We start from the raw sequence: 19203 nt of genomic DNA on the forward strand, positions 1-19203 counted from the left end.
GTGAGGATATCATCAATAGCTCCCTTAGGCAAGGAGTTTTCCCAGATGGGTTTAAGAGGAGGCAGTGGTTACCCATCGCAAAAGACCATCCCGTACATTAGATCCTAGGATCTGGCCCAGTTACCGCCCGTTTGAATCTTTCGTTTTACAGGAAGGTAATTTGGGAGAATTAGATATTAGGCAACTTCAAGGTTTCCTGGATGGCACATGGCTTCGGTATTGCCCAGTCCGGCTTCCGTGGGCCGGTGAGGACTATTCGTCGCCGTCACAGATACCTCCATTATGCGAAAGCGCCAGCCGGAAGCCCGGATGGCTGCTGGTATTCAATTAAGATCTTACATGGCGTTTGATGTAGTCGACCCGTGCTTCAATACCGCCCACAGCGCCTCTTAAGGTCAGGCATTTGTCCTTCAGTGGTTACTTCTCGTTTCTCCGGGGTGGAATCAACAGAGTGAAAGTCGCGGGGATGGGAACCTCGGAAGTGCCAGCAGTTGCGAGGTGTACCCAGGGGCATTACTGCTCCCAGCTGTTATTTACTTTAATCTACATCACGACCCACTTACTCAGCTGAGTACGGAGTTTGGGCTGTCCTATCATCGAGGTATCTGGTTGACACTCAAACAATTCTATTGATGGAGGGAACAGCCACGCCCTACTGAAGCTCTACAGCATTGTTTGGAAGTGGCGGCTGGATTCCCAGTTGGGGCGGTGGGTTGGCTGATCGCGGGGGCAGGAGTCCTCTGGCTGGGCGTGAGGGAGGGAGGGGCGTTTCAGCCCGCCCGGTGTAGGAGGGTCGCATTTGGCGCGACCCCCCTCCCGATGCATGACCTGAGGTCCACCTGGATTCGTCTCTATCCAGTAGGACCGTTGGCCGTATAACCCGGGTTGCCTTCTTGCATCTTCCGCCAGGCCAGTGGCTGGCCCCTTCCTCTCGGGCCGATCTGGCCCACAGTAGTCCATTACTGCTGAGTCATCTCCAGACTAGACTGTAACTTCTCGCTCTGTGAGCCTTCCCTTACGTTTGGTCCGGAGGAGTTAAAACTGGTCCAAAATGGCTACTGCGTCTGCTTACAGGCGGAGTGCACCACCTGGATCATATCCAGCCTGGCACCGCCCAGCTGCAGCTCCCAGTAGAGTTCGAATCATCTTAGGAGTGTTGGTGGCCAGCCTTTGAGGCCCTTGCTTGGCCTGGGACCGCCATTATCTTGGGACCGCATGCTTATGTCCCTACTCACGGCCTCTTAGCTCTAGGAGCCAATCCTACTAGTGGTCCCTGGCCCCTCGGTGGCTCGGCTGGCCTCCACTGCGGGCCAGGGCTTTTACAGCTCCTAGCCCCAGCCTGAGTGGAACCTCTCCCTCCAACTGTCCAGACCCTACGGAATGCCCACTGGGTCCACTTAGGGCCTGCAAAGAATGAGTTATTCCACTTGGAGCTTTGGAGGATCAGCCCGTTGGTGATGGCCTTTACATCCCTGTATCCCCCTACCATCTAGGAGTTTTGCCCCAGTCTTCCCTCTAGAAGGTTTGGGAAATAAGTTGTGGACACCATTTGTCTAGTAGTCTTAATCTGTGTAGTTTTTTAATTTTCTGCTTTTTTAATGGGTTTTGCTTCTATTTACTTACATCATTGCATTCTACTTATTTGTATATAATGCATTTATGTTGCTTGTACACGCTAAGGAGCCCTCACAGGGGATAGAATTTGGTATAATAAATTAGAAAAATAAATAAATAAATAAATGGAAATAAGTGCATGAAGCCCGCATCCTAGTTTTAGTACTAGCTCACCCACATCGCAGTCAAGCTAGCTCCCTCTGGCCCAGCCCCGTACCACTGCAACCTCAGCCAGAAAAAAAAATCAACAAACCTTTCCTCCATCTGAACAGCACCACACTGAGGCCGGCAACACACTGGTGGTGGGGACAAAGCCAGGGAGGGTATGCTCCTCTCCTGGTCTTGTCTCCACCCCCTACATATTGTTGGCCTCAGTGCGGTGATGCTCGAACAGAGGGAAGTAAGGTGAATTTTAAAGGCACTGTTTGTTTAACATTCACCTTACAGTCCTCTGTGTGAGTGGAGCTGCTCTCAGGCCAGCAAGACACTGGGGATGCAGACAAGGCGAGGCCACATACCCACCTCCTGGCTTTAGAGCCAAAGGGGAGTTTGGTGAGGGGAAGGTGGGTAGTTCAATATAGAGACTGGAGCATGCTTGTGGAGACAGGGAGGAAGTAGGTAATAAATCCAGCCCTCAGCAAAGCCCAGGTGAATGGCACCTGGATCATCTGTCCCACCTAGATAGATCATTGGAATCCACAGTATATCTGTGCTAGGCTACACAGATGTATTGTGCATGAATGTCTACAATGCAGTCAGATAACATTCTAATATTCCAGCAGCACACTTGCAGTCTTTTGACCCAGGCTGCCCCCATACAGATGCTTTTCTATTATTTGCCTTTGCATCCACAGAAGTTACCCAATTTAGAGCTCCCTCCTTTTCCCAGATCCTCAATACACTCACTTACATGCACACTCTTTGTTAAAGCACATTTACCAATTACAGAGAGAGCGTACATTTTCTTGGCTTACAGAGATCCTCCTTGCATCATTCCTGCCACCAGCACCTTTTAGCCACCATTTCCCCTTATCATCACTAAAGGACTACCCCCTCAAAAAAAAAAGCTCTCCAGGAGTGAATTGTGCTTAAAGGAAAAAAATCCAAGGGAGGCAACAGATCTGTACAGGGCCAGCCAGAGGAGAGGAGTACAAAGAAAACCCCATCACAAAAGCATGTGCCTTTAAAATTACAGTGACAATTAAAGTAACCTGCAGGTGTGAGTGACAGCAGTGCCAGTTTAGTGGAATTCCACCTGTTACAGTAATGTTTAACAGTGTAATCCTAAATAAGTTACACCCTAACAAACTCACCAATTTACATGCGAGCAACTGTTTATAATTGCATTGTAAACATTTGCCTCATCAGTAACCTAAGACTGCAATCCTATGCATGCTTATTTGGAAGCAAGTCTTAAAAAGATCAACAGGACTTACTCCTAAGTAAACATCATGACTGAAAATCATAGCCACTTTTTAAAAAGGTTTTGCAGCTCTTTATGATCATGCTTAAAGGTACCACTCTGTTGTTACTCTGTTGGTTGGCAGCAGATTCACATGCTTACTAATCTGAAATGTGTTACTGAGAAACAAACCGCTTGCTTAAGGACAATATGTATTCACTTTAAAACAATTACAGCCTAGGATATCTCATTCACAGATTCCTCTCAAATTACACAGTTTTCAAGTGCTCTCTTCCGGAAGCCATGGCTATGACCTTATCCGCACTCATTTGTCTGTAGTAGGTTCCAGATAGACTTTCCGACAGGATTTAACTTCGTGTAGTTTAAAATTGTGTACATACTTCATAGCAATGGGTATTCTCCAAGCTGGGTAAAAGAACAGAGAACCAAAGAAGAAGGCAGCTTCCCAGGGACTACGCCGTTGCGCATGCGGCCCCTGCTGCCGCTTCACCTGCAATCCCGTAGTACTGCGAGGCGGCGCAGGCCAAGCGCCCGGGCAAGTAGGGTGAGTACTCTACTGCGTAGCCGTGGCGGCCGGGTAAGCGGAAGACTTCCGCCCCGCCGATGTTGCTGCCGCCGCCAGCTCCGCGGCTCATGACCTCACCACTAGGCCTTGGCTGGGCTTGCCGGTTTGGAGGACAGTTTCGCTCCCCCGCCCAACGCACCACCGCGAGCGACTTGGAAAACACCCGCTGCCCTCCTCGCTTTCACGCCCCGTTCCAGAGGTTACAGAAACTGAGGGAACATGTGGCTACTCTCGCCATGTTGAGTGTGGGCAGAAGCCCCGCCTCACAAATCTTCTGAGGGCCAGAGAGACCTCTGCAGTCTGAGAAGTTTGTAGACTCCTTCCGGTTCCTGTGTGCAGCTGGTGGCGTCTTCCATATGCGGGGCAAATGCAGTAGGCATAGAGAATGAAGTGAAACTTAAAAGCAAGGCAGAATGAGATTTAGCGAGATCTCTCTTATTCAGATGCATCTGACCCACAAAAGAATATGTGTTGTATTTTAAGGCGCCGCCAGACTTCTATTTTATTTTCCTACAGTGACAAGGCCAACCCTCTCAGGGAAGCACAGTGATGAATCAGAATCAAGTTTTTTGTTGGATCTGTAGGCTATAACAATTTAAATATAAAACATACAATTACCAGAATTCAAAACAATCTACAATTCTTAAAACTACATTTAATATATGATTCATATTATACAGTTCAAAAGAAAACATCAACTAATTTGACTTCTAATTTTTGAGAACTCTAGCTCTTATTTTCCTAGCCGCCAAAGCGAATAGTACCACCTGAAATGAAATATGAGGATCGCTATCAGACAGTAAATATAGTAGATTGTCATAATCTGTTCTGGTGGGTCCCTTCATTTCACTGTACGCTAAATTATAGAGGGTTTGACAATGGTCTATAGTAGATTGTCCCTTTCTAACCCCCGCTTGATTTGGGGTATATTATATTGTTGGCTATGGTCCAGTGTACAAGTTTATACTATAAAAATTTACCATAAAATTTTGATGCTGTATTCAATAAGCTTATTGGGCGATAGTTGCAAGGATTCAGTTTTATCTCCCTCCTTGTGAATTGGTACTACTATGCTTAACTTCCAGCCTTCAGGAAGTATTTACTTATTTAAGTAAAAACCTTGGCCAGGACTGGAGTCCACCAGCTGGAGAAGGTTCTGAATAGTTCTGAGGGGATCCCAGGTGCTTTATTTGTGGACATGTTACCGCCAGGAAAATAGCCAAAATATTTTCCTTGGAGGTCAGATTCTACAGCTGACTACACTGGCTCCAGGTCAGGACACAGAGACCTGTGTTGTTCAGAAGCCTCCATAAGGCTTGCAAAGGACATATATATGTGATTATGCCAATGTTCTACATGGTTTCCCTCTTGCTTTTGGCCCTTTTAGGATATAATGAAAGCCCTTTGGTGCTGAATTTACTATTTGCCCATTGTCTAGGTCAGGGGTAGGGAACCTGCGGCTCTCCAGATGTTCAGGAACTACAATTCCCATCAGCCTCTGTCAGCATGGCCAATTGGCCATGCTGTTAGGGGCTGATGGGAATTGTAGTTCCTGCTATCTGTCAGAGAGAAACCTGCAAATTCTGAATCTGTTTATATTTTAGTGAGGGTTTTTCCGGTTGATTTTAAAAGTTTTTTGTTATTGTGTTAGTCAGGGGATATTCTTGCCATATAAGTTATATGCATTGCTTGTACTCTTTTAAGGTTTTCCTCTAATGTTTAAGTTTAGAAATGTTACTTTTGATTATTTGTGTTGTTTGTTAGTAAAAGCAATAGCCTGTAGGAAGCTGATATTAAAAGGGACAAGGAAGTTTGTCTTGGAATTCAGCTTAGACTAACTATAGCCGACTCCTCAGCCCAGAGACAAAGGCCCTTTGGTTTTGCCAGTAAAGTCCAAATCTGATGACAGCACTTGGATGTTCCAGCCGTTGGAAGCGTGATACAGGACCACCCATTGGACAGTTTGAACTTTCTTTTGTTTGCAGAACTGAGGCGCAGGAGCCTCGGAGTCATAACTCAAGGAAATGTAGCCCGTCTGATAACAGAGATAGCTTGGCAGTTAGCGGTAGCAGAGAGCCCACCCAGTTCTATGAATGGACGCTTCTCCGGCTCTCCTTTCAGCACATTGTAAAGTCAGGTGGGAAGACACTTGACAGCGAGATGTCATGGTCCCATTCCACAAAAGTTAGTAACTATCTTTATTTTGTAGTGAAGTGATGTTTTTTTTTTATTGGAAGGTGTTAGAGTGGGGACCTGCCCCCCTACCTGCCCCTTTGCCCCTTTTGATGTGTGTGTATAAAGGTTCTTGCGCTTGGTTACGAGAGCGCAATTCTCCTGCCCGAGCTGTCACCACCACTTCTGAATAAAATACTTTGCTTTGAAGAACACTGGCTTCCTGCGCCTCACTACGTTGCCTGAGCTGAAATCACTTAAATGTTACCTGAGCAGCAGCGGTAACAGACATAGATGTAATAAGACCTTGATTTCAGATTCTGTAACTGAGGGTCAGTCTGGAAGAATGGACAGATCTGCTAGAGATGTTTGTTTACTTATTATTATAGAGGAAGATTCAGGTACTGATGACCCCAATGTTTTTTGAGAAGTATGTGTACCAAATTCTTCCAGGATTTGGGCTTCAAACTAATGAAAGGGTTTTTCTGCTTCAAGGGAAACTAAATCCCAAAATTGAGATTCATTCTTCTCCTTTACTGCCTGATCCAGTTTCCCCCAAAGCTGTTTAGCATACTCGAATTTCATAGGTTTACATAAGTTCCTATATTGTACTTTTAGATTTTTAACCTGGGATAATAGTGATTCATCCTTACCTTTCTGGATCAATTTCATTTGTTTTACTAATTTTCCTGTTAGGGATTTACACTCTTGGTCAAACCAGGTGTTATTTGTGGAGGGCATTAGATAAGGAACTATTATTAGTTAGTGTTGGTTTAGTAGTATTACCATATCATAGTAATTTATGACATCACTTTCAGATTTTAATAAGGCTGACTGCAGAGGCGTATTTGCCTAGAGACATGGGGTACTCCATGTCCCCGGGCGCAGCCATTACAGTCACGTGGGGGCGCCAAAACATCCCCCCACACAGACTCATCCATCAAGCTCCAGCAAGTCTGGCATTGAGGCAGCTGAGTGCTGCCCGTGTCTGTTGTAGCCCTGCCCACTCTGGACAGTGGCCTGGAGTGTCCAGGGGACAGGGACGAAATCAGCACCCTCCCAGCATTCCCCCGACCTCTGCAACTGCCAAGTCACTAGGAGCAGGAGGATGGGGAACTCCTGTTCCCTCCAACCCAGCATGCCTACTCCCTGCCATGCCATCACAAGCCTTCTTCCCAGCTGACGAGCCAACACAGGAGAATGGAAGCTGAGCTGGGAGCCCGGCAGCAGCAGCAATGAAACTAGTACCACCAGCTGGGATGGCACTGTGGGCGAGTCGAGGAGAGGCTCGCCGCATTGGCCCATTGCTGACCTGACCACCCAACGTGGCCGGACTGGGGGCGGGGCCGCCAGGCAGGTACCGTGCCAGCCTCCTTGTGCCAGGCCAACTCAGCAGAAGGCCGAGCCCGGCATACAGGAAGGGACCAGTCAGGCGGGTGGGGTGCATTTGCGGAGCAAGTGCCACTGGCAGCAGCGAGCAGCAGAAGGTGAGAGACGCCGAGGAGAGGCTTCTCAGTGTTGGCCCATCGCTTCCCCCACCCCTACAGGCAGCGAAGAGGAACTGGGCAGCCCCTCTTCTCTGCCTAGAAGCCGGTCACAAGTTTCTTTCATGCCTGGCTTCTAGGCAGCAAAGGGACTGGAGCCCAACTCACGAGTAACCATGACTCTGCATGTGGGGGGTGCACCCAGAGGGGTTTTTGTCTTGGGGCGCCATTTGGCCCCAGTATGCCTCTGACTGTATGACATAAAGACAAAGCTTCAGACGTCATAACTTGAGCTATTTTCTTCTGAAGTTTTTGACCATTTAAGTTTCCTATGGCCTGGAAGCCTAGAGCCATGAATGCTTACTTAGAAGAAAATTTAACTAACTTTAGCAGGACTTATTTGAAACTAGTACCACCAGCTGGGATGGCACTGTGGGCGAGTCGAGGAGAGGCTCGCCGCATTGGCCCATTCATAGGACTGAAACTTTCTATTTGTACCATTACAACATGTAAATACATTTGTGTATGACATAAATCAAATGTCTCAGTATACTTTTTATCGGTTATTATTCTCCAAAAGATTCAGTGGGAATTTTTTTACACCATCTGTTTTTCTACCACAGTGTTTGGAATGAAAAACATACCATGTACAAGCTAGGGCCATGTTTATTAGCCTAAAGCACTTTCTGTGTGGATGAGTTATCATTGCCTTTATCAACAATCCTGAAAGGTTTAATCAGTTTCAAGCTGAAGTGCGTAGGTAGCTGAAAGATAAGCTGGATGAATAATGAGATTTTCCAAAATGGTTGTGCAACCATGAAGCAATTTTTATCTATAAAGGCACAGTTTTGCTCAACTAGAAATATTCTCTTGATTCATCTGGTTATCTAAAGTGGCTTATTGCACACACATAATCAAATGGCATTAGATCTTTTTACCCATAAAAATAGACCCGAATAATTCTTTTAATGTTAAGATTCATCGAAGATAACGTCTAAGGTAGTTTGCTGGTTACCTCTATGGGGAATCCAAAATATGGACTTGCTACTTAGAACACTGAGGAAAAAATGTATCTTAGCAGTTATCTAACAGTTTCCAGATAAATCATCTTAATTAAAAGTATGGGGGAAGTCTGATCGTCCCTAAGTGCCACAAGGATAAGTCTCGAAGTTGTTGCTTTCTGTTGTCCCAGGTCTGGGGAGAAGCAGGTTTGAGAAGACAGAAGTATATGGATTTTTCTGGCATCCTTCAGGATTTCCATGAAAGAAGCCTACAAGTCACAGCAGCATTGCCAGACATGAGATATTTCATATATCAATAGGAATCTGATAGCCCTATACAAATATGAGATCTTGCTCAATTTCAGAACTAATCATTTTGGGGAAACTGGCTGCTAGCAATCCTTAGCATGGCTGGCAAGTAAAAGTGTGAGAAGAACAGATTTTTTTCTTCCCTAGTTAAATTACTCTGGGTGGTGGGGAAATTTAATGCATGTGTATTTCCTCTTCATTTGTAACAATCATAGCAACAACAGTAGAACCTCAGGATGAGAGCTTCTTTTTCTCTTGGTTTGAAAAGAAGACTATATTGTAAGAGAAACCCGAAACCTAAAACCGACCATCGCCATATTCTCAGACTGCAACCCAGAGCTGAACAAAACACATAGGCAAACCTGAGCCCCTGCCCTTGCCTTAACACTAACCCTAACCTATTATTTTTATTTAATTTTTTTACAATTTTGGGAACAATATATGGCTGAATAAATTAAATAAAAATAATTAGTTAGGGTTAGTGTTAAGACAAGGGCAGGGGCACTGGGTTGCCTTAGTGTTACATTGAGTACTAGGGTGCATTCTGAGAATAGGACTATAGTCTGTTTCACTTTTTGGGTTTCTATTACAATGTTGGGAACAATTTGTGATTGAATTAATTAAATTAAATCAATGAGATAGGGTTATGGTTAAGTCAAGAGTAGGGGTTGATCTTCTCTTAGTGTTACGTTGAGTTTTAGGGTGCTGTCCGAGAATAGGGGTATGGTCACTTTCAGGTTTTGGGTTTTTGTTACAATTTGGGAACAATTTATGGCTGAATGAATTAAATTAAAAAATAAGTTAGGGCTAGGGTTAAGGCAAGAACAGGTTCTCTGGGTTGCCTTATTGTTATGTTAAGTTCTAGGGCACAATCCGAGAATCGGGCTATGGTCTCTTTCAGGTTTTGGGTTAAGGGTTGCCTTAACCCTTTCCTTTCCGTGAACCCTAAACCTAACTTTTTATTTGTATTTAATTTATTGAGTCATAAATTGTTCCCAAAATTGTAACAAAACCCAAAACACCCCGTAACCTCGAGCTGAACAAAACACGAAGGCAAGCCTGAGCCCCTGCCCTTGCCTTAATCCTAACCCTAACCTATTATTTTAATTTAATTTATTTTTTGTTACAATTTTCGGAACGTTTTATGGCTGAATAAATTAAACAAAAATAGCAAGTTAGGGTTGGGGTTAAGTCAAGGGTAGGGGTACTGGCTTGCCTTAGTGTTACGTTGGATTCTAGGGCACAGTCTGAGAATAGGGTATGGTCTGTTATAGGTTTCGGGTTTCTCTTACAATCTTGAGAACAATTTCTATCTGAATAAATTAAATTAAAATAATAAATTCGGGTTAGTGTTAAAGCAAGGGCAGGGGCTCAGGGTTGACTTATTGTTACATTGAGTTCTTGGGCACATTCCAAGAATCGGGCTATGGTCTGTTTCAGGTTTTGGGGTTTAGCCTTAACCCTTGACCTTGCATGAACCCTAACCCTAACTTTTTATTTTTATTTAATTTATTCAGTCATAAATTGTTCCCAAAATTGTAGCAAAAACCTGAAACTTAAAAGTGACCACTGCCCTGTTCTTGGACTCCGCTCTAGAACACCCCGTAACACTAAAGCAAGCCTGATCCCCTGCCCTTGCCTTAACCCTAATCCTTATTTATTATTTTTATTTAATTTATTCAGTCATAAAATTCTTGTCAAAATTGTAACGAAAACCCGAAACATAAAACTGACCACTGCCCTGTTCTTGGACTGCGCCCTAGAATACCCCGTAACACTTAAGCAAGCCTGAGCCCCTGCCCTTGCTTTAACACCGATAGTAGACTAATTGGCCGGTAATTGGAAGGATCATTAGGGTCTCCCTTTTTGTAAATTGGTACTAATATGGCTAATCGCCAGCTGTTTGGGATAATGCCTGTATTATTAATGATGATAAAGACTGCTGCCAGGAGAGGGGTCCACCACTCCAGATCTGATTTCAAAATCTCCGGGATAATTGAATCTGGACCATTTTTTAGACCACTTATCAAGTCAGCAATTTCCTGTACTGAGACAGGGGGCCAGACAGGCAATTCAAGAGAGTCTGCCACTGGACACAAGGTTTCCAACTCATCAGCATAAAAAAGGTTAGAAAAATAGCTATGGCAATTAGATGGGGAAATTGATGAGGTTAATGCCAGACCCAGATTATATGGTCCATTTATCAGATACCAAAACTGCCTGGAATTATTTGTTGCGGACACATGTAAAAGTTGGTTCCACTTAAGTTCCGCTAGTGATTGCTGCTTATATTGTATACAATGTTGGAGATAGCGCTTTAGATTCTGAAGACTAGCAAGATCCATGTTGGAATTAGATCTTCTGAATCTCCTGTACAGGGACCTTATTAGTTGGTTAATTTTAATACATCCCTTGTCAAACCAAGAGTTAATACATTCCTTGTCAAACCAAGGGCAGGGGATCAAGCTTGAACTCCTTATATCTCCTATGGTCTCGTCTTTATTTATCAAAGAATTTGTCAATTGAGTAATTAAGTTGTCAAACAGCTCTGTCCCCACTCCTGGACTGTTTGCTTTAATTATACGCTATTTTAAATTGGAAACAAAAGGCAATTTTACGAAAGCTTTAAAAGTGGTCTCAGTTTGTGATGACCACTTCAAACAAAAATGTAGATCATTGCTGATGGCTTCAGGATTTGTGGTAGTCCCAACAGAAAGATAAAACACTAAAGGGAGATAGTCACTCAAGGCATAATCATCGATAAAAAACTGGGAAATTGAATCCAAAAGTTGAGGGGAAACAAGGACGTAATCTATCACACTACAACCATTAACTGACATAAAAGTAAAGCCGTCTGCATTAGAGAACTTTCTCAAACCATTTAACCAAAGTTTGTTGAAACACATAGCAAATTTGGCTAAATTAAGACCCACAAAATTACTAACTTTATCTTTTGAATGTCGAGCTGCAGGAATAAATAAAAATTGTATTACTTCAGAATCACAAATCACACTGTCCAATAAAGAATACACACAGTTGCCCACTCTAGCGTTAAAATCTCTAGGCAAAATTATTTCGATAGAGGGAAAGTTGTTTTCTAGCTCTTCAACGTAAGTAATGAAATTTTCCCAAGTTCTCAACAGCATACCATGAGTTAAACCTGTGGGGATATAGACATTTACTATAATCCAAGAATACTTTCCTAGGTGAATCTTAATGGCTTGTGCTATGGGGGGACAGCTTGGTAGAACTGTGAAGTTGATATATTTGGAAACTAGAATAGTTAAACCACCGGAAGGGCGTCCATATATATATTTTTACTCTAGAAGCCCTAAGACAGTGTGAGAGATAACCATTAAGGGTTATATCAGTAGATGCCCATGTTTCCTGGAGTAGGATCAAATCAAATTTTCTCAAATAGGAGATAAAACTAGGATTGATACTCCTCTTGCTCCAACCAGCAACATTCCAGGAGAGGAATTCAATACCTGGGGAATTTCTCAGTCAATTACCATCACCTAGGGACACAATATCAGTTACATTTTGTTGAATACAACAATTTTTAAAATTAACTAAATTAGCTGAAGGTGGAGACAAAATTGTGTCAGACCTAGCATTACTCATACGATGGACAACAGCCTTTGTTGGAAGCTTAAATACAGTATCTGGAGGGTAAACAGGAGGATTTGATGAGCTGGGAAACTGGTTTATATTCAAACAAGACACTTCCTTATCTAAGTTCAGCCCATTAGGAGACTTCATGATATCGATGAATTGTAACCTAGTTCCTTACAGTCTGTCAACCACATTTTTCTGTTCCTCCGATGATAGTAATTTGAAGTCAGCAAGGGCCTCTTGTACTAAGTTAGTTGGCATCAGTGAAGGAGACAAGGTCACCAGTGAGTCCTGAAGATCTTTACCACAGCTATCCTCAGAGGGGCAATTGTTATCCATTGGAGCTGAAAGTTCAGCCAGCTCCTGCGCCCATGTTTTCTCTTTGGGCTTTGTGGTTGAGTCAGTTTGAAGCACTTTAGTAGATCTTAAATCAATTTCAAACTCAATTGGGCCCATCTTATTAGTCAGCTTTTCCCCCCCTTTAGTTGTGGGCACACAATTTGCTTCATTAGGAGAGTTATCTGAAGAGCAGTAACATTGAATAACAGGATTATAGGCAAGTAGAGTTGGCAAGATGAGGAGTTTCCAGAGCACAATATATCCTCCACAGACTCTGGATCAGAATTAGGAGCAGAATTGAGGTGCAAAACATCCTCCACTTCCTCAAGGATATGTTGGTGAGAAGAGTGGATTTCATTCAGGGACATCTCAAGTTGCTTCCACTCATCCACTAGCTCTTTGATTTCTTTGGTAAAAGCTTCTGAAAAGTGTCCAATTTCGTTAGGGTTTCCAATACCAGTCGATTTGTTGAACTCCTTTAAATTTGCATTCCTCTTGTCAGATGTAGCATGAGTGTCCTCAATGAGTCTGTGGCTATTAGTATTCCTAGAGAAATGCATAATGTTAATGTTCGGACCCCCTGAAAAAAGATGACAATGTTTCAACAATAATGAAGGCATTTTAGATGTACTAAAGGTTTTATAGTAATCCACAGGAGACAAGTATTTGTATGAAGTCAACTGAATCTTGTATGGAGCACATTTTAACAACTGACTCAAAGAGAATCTAATTGCACTATAATTTGGCCACCTATTTTGGTTTAACTTAGAATGTCCAATATACATCACCACTTGCTCTTTTTGCAGAATCAACAAATTCATGTTATCTAACTGTAGCTGCCTGGTGGGCTTAGGCCTTGAAGACCCATAGGCAGTGTCTGAATAAGAGGGAGCTACCACGTCAGCTCCATTTCCTGAAGCTTGTGGCTTTAAAATTTGATAGGAAATCAAATCTAATTTAGCCCCCAGGGTGGTACAATTTGTTAAAAGTAAGTCAAGACTTTTTGAAATTAGAATCAACTCATTAGAGAAAAGTTCCTATTGAATGTATAAATTGTCTTGTGTTGTTAATTCTTTATTCTTATTTGGAGGCTTTTGTGAACTTGGAATTAAAGCATCCTGTTTTCCTAAACCAGTTGGAGATGGGCTTGTTATACAAACTTCTTCTGCAGGGCTAGGAAACATGTGCTCCAGGTCAGGGTTAGTTTCCAATGGAGCAAATATATTTGATAGTGTTAAGCTCTCAATTAATGCCTCCACTGGAGAATTACCAGTTAAAAACTGATCAATTTTAGTCTGTTTACAAGACTTCTGACATGGCGAGAGTGGGGATGAAAGGTACCATTTCCTCCCCGTTCTTCATTTTAGATAGCAGTCGTGAAACAATCAGCTGATGAGTAGAATATTCACACAGGAACAGTTGTTTGCACTAAGCTAAAAACAGACACTTAAAACTCCAAAAGCTAGTAAAAAAAATAAAAATAGCTTAAAAGCCCTAAAAGAAAGCTTCAAATTTCATTAAACTTCAGAAGTTTGTTAAAAATTAATATAATATATATATAAAACAGAGTCTTAACAGCTGGTGTGTAAATGTAAAAAAACTTTAGGAGAAGTTTCAGAGCTTTTATCTGAGAATTGGGGCTACAGCATTTCCACACCAGCTGGACAGGAAATGAGCCAGCAAAAAGCCTCAAACTCTCCGATTGTGGCAAGAAGATAAGAAATAACATCAGCAATTCAACCACACCTGACGATAGGGAAGCTCCAGGCTTCAGGAATGCATAACTTGTTTTAAAAGCAAAAAGGAAAGAGACTCATTAGTCGATACCAAGAATTATGAAAATATTATAGATTTTAAACTGTTTTAAAAGATCAATTTAAAAGGTTCTTTATTATAGTCTGTCTTAATAAAATTGCAATGGAAGATTTTAGGTTAAAAGAAATTGATAAATGCTAAAAGATAAAAACTACAAAAGGGAGGGAGAAATTTAAACTTATCTTTAAAAAGGTGGGGGAGCTCAGCAAAGAGCGACCGCTCGGCATGCCAACTGGAACCGGAGCCAGCTTGTTCCCAAAATTGTTATAAAAACCCAAAACTTGAGACAGACATAGCCCTATTCTCAGATTGTGCCCTCAAACTCAACATATCACTAAAGCAAGCAGTTTATTATATTTAATTTATTCAGTCATTAATTGTTCCCAAAATTGTAACAAAAACCCGAAACCTAAAATTGACCATAGGTCTATTAACTTTGGCTTGCCTTAGTGTTACGTTGAGTTCTAGGGCACAGTCTGAGAATAGGGCTATGGTCAGTTTTAGGTTTCGGGTTTTTGTTACAATTTTGGGAACAATTTTTTACTGAATAAATTAAATAAAAATAATAAGTTAGGGTTAGGGTTAAGGCAAGGACAGGGGCTCAGGCTTGCCTTAGTGTTACATTGAGTTCTAGGGTGCAGTCCGCGAATAGTGCTATGGTCAGTTTTAGGTTTCTGTTTTTTGTTACAATTTTGGGAACAATTTAAGACTGAATAAATAAAATAAAATAATAGGGTTAGGATTAATGCAAGGGTAGGGGCTCGGGTCTGGCTTACTGTTACATTAAGTTCTAGGGTGCAGTTCGAGAATAGGGCTATGGTCAGTTTCAGGTTTTCGGGTTTTGCCTTAACCCTTGCTCTTGCCTGAACCCTAAAATTTGAGGGTGCATTTCAGGAGCGCAATGTTTAAGCTAACAGTACCAAAAATTTAGGCTATCTTCAGGAGACTCTCTTGATGAAACTGCCCAAGTTTCATCAAGGGGTCCAATGATGAAATTGCCCAAGTTTTCATCAAGGGGTCCAATGATGAAATTGCCCAAAAATTGCCTCTTGATGAAACTGCCCAAGTTTGGTTCAAGGGGTCCAAAGTTGTGGACCCTAAAAAGGGTAGGCCCATCTACCATTAGCTCCCATTGGAAATAATGGGGAATGGGGGCACCTCTTTTTGGGGTCCATAACTTTGGACCCCCTAAACCAAACTTCAACAATCTTGGGTGGTATCATCAGGAGTGCCACCTGACAACAGCCTGAAATTTTGGTGGTGCTAGCCTAAAAACTGCACAACCCTGCTTGCCGACAAAATAAAAACACTAAAAATACAAAAAAAATATAAATGAGCCCAAATTTTTCTGCGCCCCTAATGGTGAGCGCTCGGGACATTTGTCCCTGGATGTCCCCATTGTAGCTCTGCCTCTGAATCCACCCCCTTTGGAGTGGATTTAAAGGGGAAATCTGGGCTCCCTAGATTAAAAAAAAACAATGAAAGTATTGTTGAAGGCTTGCACAACCAGATTCAACTGGCTGTTGTGGGTTTTACAGGCTGTGTGGCTGTGGTCTGGTAGATTTTGTTCCTAACATTTCGCCTTCATCAGTTTTATTACTGCTATGAAAACATTTTATGGTGTTGTATCCAGTCCCCCCAATTGGGAGAAGCAGCATCACTTTCAATGTTATTTAAACTGGGAACCCCAGATTCTCCCTTTAAAGTGGATTTAAAAGGAGAATCTAGGCTCTGTAGTTTAAACAAGTGATGCTGGAATCCACCCCTAAACAGCATCATTTTAAATGGTGTTTAAACTAGGGAGCCCAGATTCTCCTTTTAAATCCATCTTAAAGGGAGAATCTGGGGTTCCCAGTTTAAACAACATCGAAAGTGATGCTTTTTGGGGTTGATTCTCTCCTACCCTGAAACAGCATCACTTTCAATGTTTAAACTGGGGACCTCAGATTCTCCCTTTAAATCCATGCCGAAGGGGGAAATTTAAAAGGAAAATCTGGGGAAATTTGGGGGGGTGCCTGCTGTCAGGGGTGCAATTGTTATGTTAGCAGCACCAAACTTTCAGGGTAACTTTAGGAGACTCTCCTAATGATACCCCCCAGGTTTGATGAAGTTTGGTTCAGGGGGTCCAAAGTTATGGACCCTCAAAGGTGTAGCCCCCAACTCCTATTAGCTCCCATTGGAAACAATGGGTGGTGGGGGCACCCCCTTTGGGAGTCCATAGCTTTGGACCCCCTGGATCAAACCTCACCAAACCTGGGTGATAGCATCAGGAGAGTCTCCCGAAACATCCCTGAAATTTTTGGTGCTGCTAGCCTAAAAACTGCACCTCCTGCAGGCAGGGGCGTAAGGAGGCAGCCCTGGGCAAACTGTAGCCCTGGGCAAAACCTGAGTTGGATGCCCCCCCCCCCATGGGCAGCCACTCCACCACAACCAGATTTTTTTTGCACCAGGACATTGGTGCCTGCAGGGGGTGCCTTTTTAGACATATCAGCACCATAATTTCAGCATATCGTCAGGAGACTGTCCTTATGCTACTCCCCAAGTTTGGTGAGGTTTGGTTCAAGGAGTCCAAAGTTATGGACTCCCAAAGGGGGTGGCCCATCCCCCATTGTTTCCAATGGGAGCTAATAGGAGATGGGGGCTCCAGTTTTGAGGGTCCATAACTTTGGCCCCCCTGAACCAAACTGCACCAAACCTGGGGGGTATCATCAGGGCAGTCCCATGATGAGACCCTGAAAGTTTTGAGACTGTGCCTTCAGAAATGACACCCCCCCCCGGCCTGCAACCCCCATGGACAGCAATACAGAAAACTCAATGCAGAACAAAGATTCTTGGGCAAATTTCTGGGATGTTCCTGCAGGGGGTGCATTTTTGGATGTATCGGCACCAGAATTTCAGGGTATCATCTGGAAACTGTCCTTATGGTACACCCAAATTTTGGTGCAGTTTGGTTTAGAGGGTCCAAAGTTATGTACCCTCAAAGGGGGTGCCCCATCCCCCATTCTTTGCTAAGGAGATGGGGGCTACAATTTGAGGGTCCATAACTTTGGACCCCCTGAACCAAACTGCACCAAACTTGGGGGGTGCCATCATCTCCAGATGATACCCTGAAATTTTGGTGCCAATACATCAAAAAATTCACCCCAAAAATGGAAAACCACTAAAATACCCAAAAACGAACCCAGCATTTTGATGCCCCCCACAAGGTGATGCCCTGGGCAGCTGCCCACCTTGCCCAATGGGCATTACGCCAGTGCCTGCAGGCCAAAAACAGAAAACTCACTAAAATACCAAAAAAACCACAAACGAACCCTGCATTATTGGTGCCTGCCACAAGGGAGCGCCCTGGGCAACTGCTCACTTTGCCCAATGGGCATTACGCCCCTGATCAGCACAGCAAGAAATACCGCAGCAGCATTAATGTCCAGTCAACCCTGAATAGTCAGTTATGGAACAAAGTATATATTTCATTGGCTGCTAGTTTCAGGAGGAGTTCAGCTTTAGAGACACAAAAATACCTCTTAAAATGAAATCAGAATTTTTTAAAGATGTGGGTTTTGTTTGCTATATATACAGGTGTGATTAGACTTTATGATTGTGGGCTTGGACTCTCAGTTCTGTTATAATGTTATACCAGAAATGGTATACCAGCAATGTTATACCAGAAATGGTAATTTCACTCTAAAAAGACATGAACTGTGAAAAAATTGTTTTCAGATTTTACAGTTACACATAGTACTTTTCAGGATGCAAAAAAACCTTTGAAGTTGTCAAGCTGCTCATGACTTGTTCCCTTTTTATAATTGGGTATCTGAAACCGAAAGATAAAACCCCAACAAAGCTGGGGCTTGAGCCTGAGTCTGAGATCAGTGTCCTCATTACTGTGTGGCACCAGATATTTGCCACATCAGCAATTGTCAGCAACATAAATCTAAACAGAGCTATGCCAATGCAAACATATTAGCGCTTGGACCTGCATCATTAGATTGGAATTCAGCATCTCTTTATAACTGGAGATGTTGCCAAATTTACTTCTTTGTCAAATACATATGTAGTCATATGCTAGATTTCCAAAGTGTGGGAAACTAAAATAGTTACTCTAGACTTTTTTTCCTGACTGTTAATTATCCCATCACTCTGCTCTATTTTATTCCTCGTTCTGCCTCAATTTAACAGTATTTGTTAAAATTGTGTTGTGGAGACCATGATTTGTGAAATCAGCACCATGCTGGTCATGTTGTAGCAAAGGAGAATGTAATCTCACAAGAGATCACAAGGTATGTGAGGAAAATATTGTGGAAATTCATCAATACTGCTTCTGCTGCAGGGTATGAAAATGTGAATCACTCCCTGGACTGATAAGCCCCACCTGCAATACAATACTGTCAACCACATCCTTGCATAACAAGTTCCATCTGAACACTTACTGATTGGTTCTCCACCCTGGGACATGGACAACATATACCCAAAACATTCCCTTCTCTCTGGACACAGTGTGTAACAGACTTCCCTCTGTGATACGCCTCTGAAGATGCCAGCCACAGATGCAGGTGAAACGTTAGGAACAAGATCCACCAGACCATGGCCACACAGCCCAGAAAACTCACCAGAACCAGTTGAATCCAGCTGTGAAAGCCTTTGACAATACATTGAAACTATCTTTGTTTCTATTTTCCCCATTCTTAAGTTTTCATGATAATTCAAATATTATTTAAAAATATCCATGGACAACACATGCTTCAATAAAGGAATGCAGTACCACACGTATAATAAGAGGAACATATCGCACATTAAAATGTTTTAAGAAACAAGAAGGGCATTATGAATTGAGAACTCAACACAAGGTAAAGCCTTTGGTACTTCAGG

At 42.8% G+C, this 19203-nt stretch overlaps 1 protein-coding gene across 2 annotated transcripts in view; it reads right to left on the reverse strand.

Annotated features, from left to right (window-relative positions):
• PEX7 (peroxisomal biogenesis factor 7) overlaps positions 1-3856 on the reverse strand; it is a 71956-nt gene extending 68100 nt beyond the window's left edge. For both annotated transcript variants that reach the window (XR_007243945.1, XM_048489866.1), the window contains exon 1: positions 3528-3856. Coding sequence is in view for 1 of the 2 variants with exons in the window: in XM_048489866.1 (XP_048345823.1) it covers positions 3528-3672 (145 nt within the window). In the remaining variant the exon portion in view is untranslated. The remainder of the gene's footprint in view (positions 1-3527) is intronic.
• Between the last annotated feature and the right edge of the window lie 15347 nt (positions 3857-19203).

This window comes from Sphaerodactylus townsendi, linkage group LG01 (genome assembly GCF_021028975.2).
Source record: "Sphaerodactylus townsendi isolate TG3544 linkage group LG01, MPM_Stown_v2.3, whole genome shotgun sequence".
NCBI lineage: Eukaryota > Metazoa > Chordata > Lepidosauria > Squamata > Sphaerodactylidae > Sphaerodactylus > Sphaerodactylus townsendi.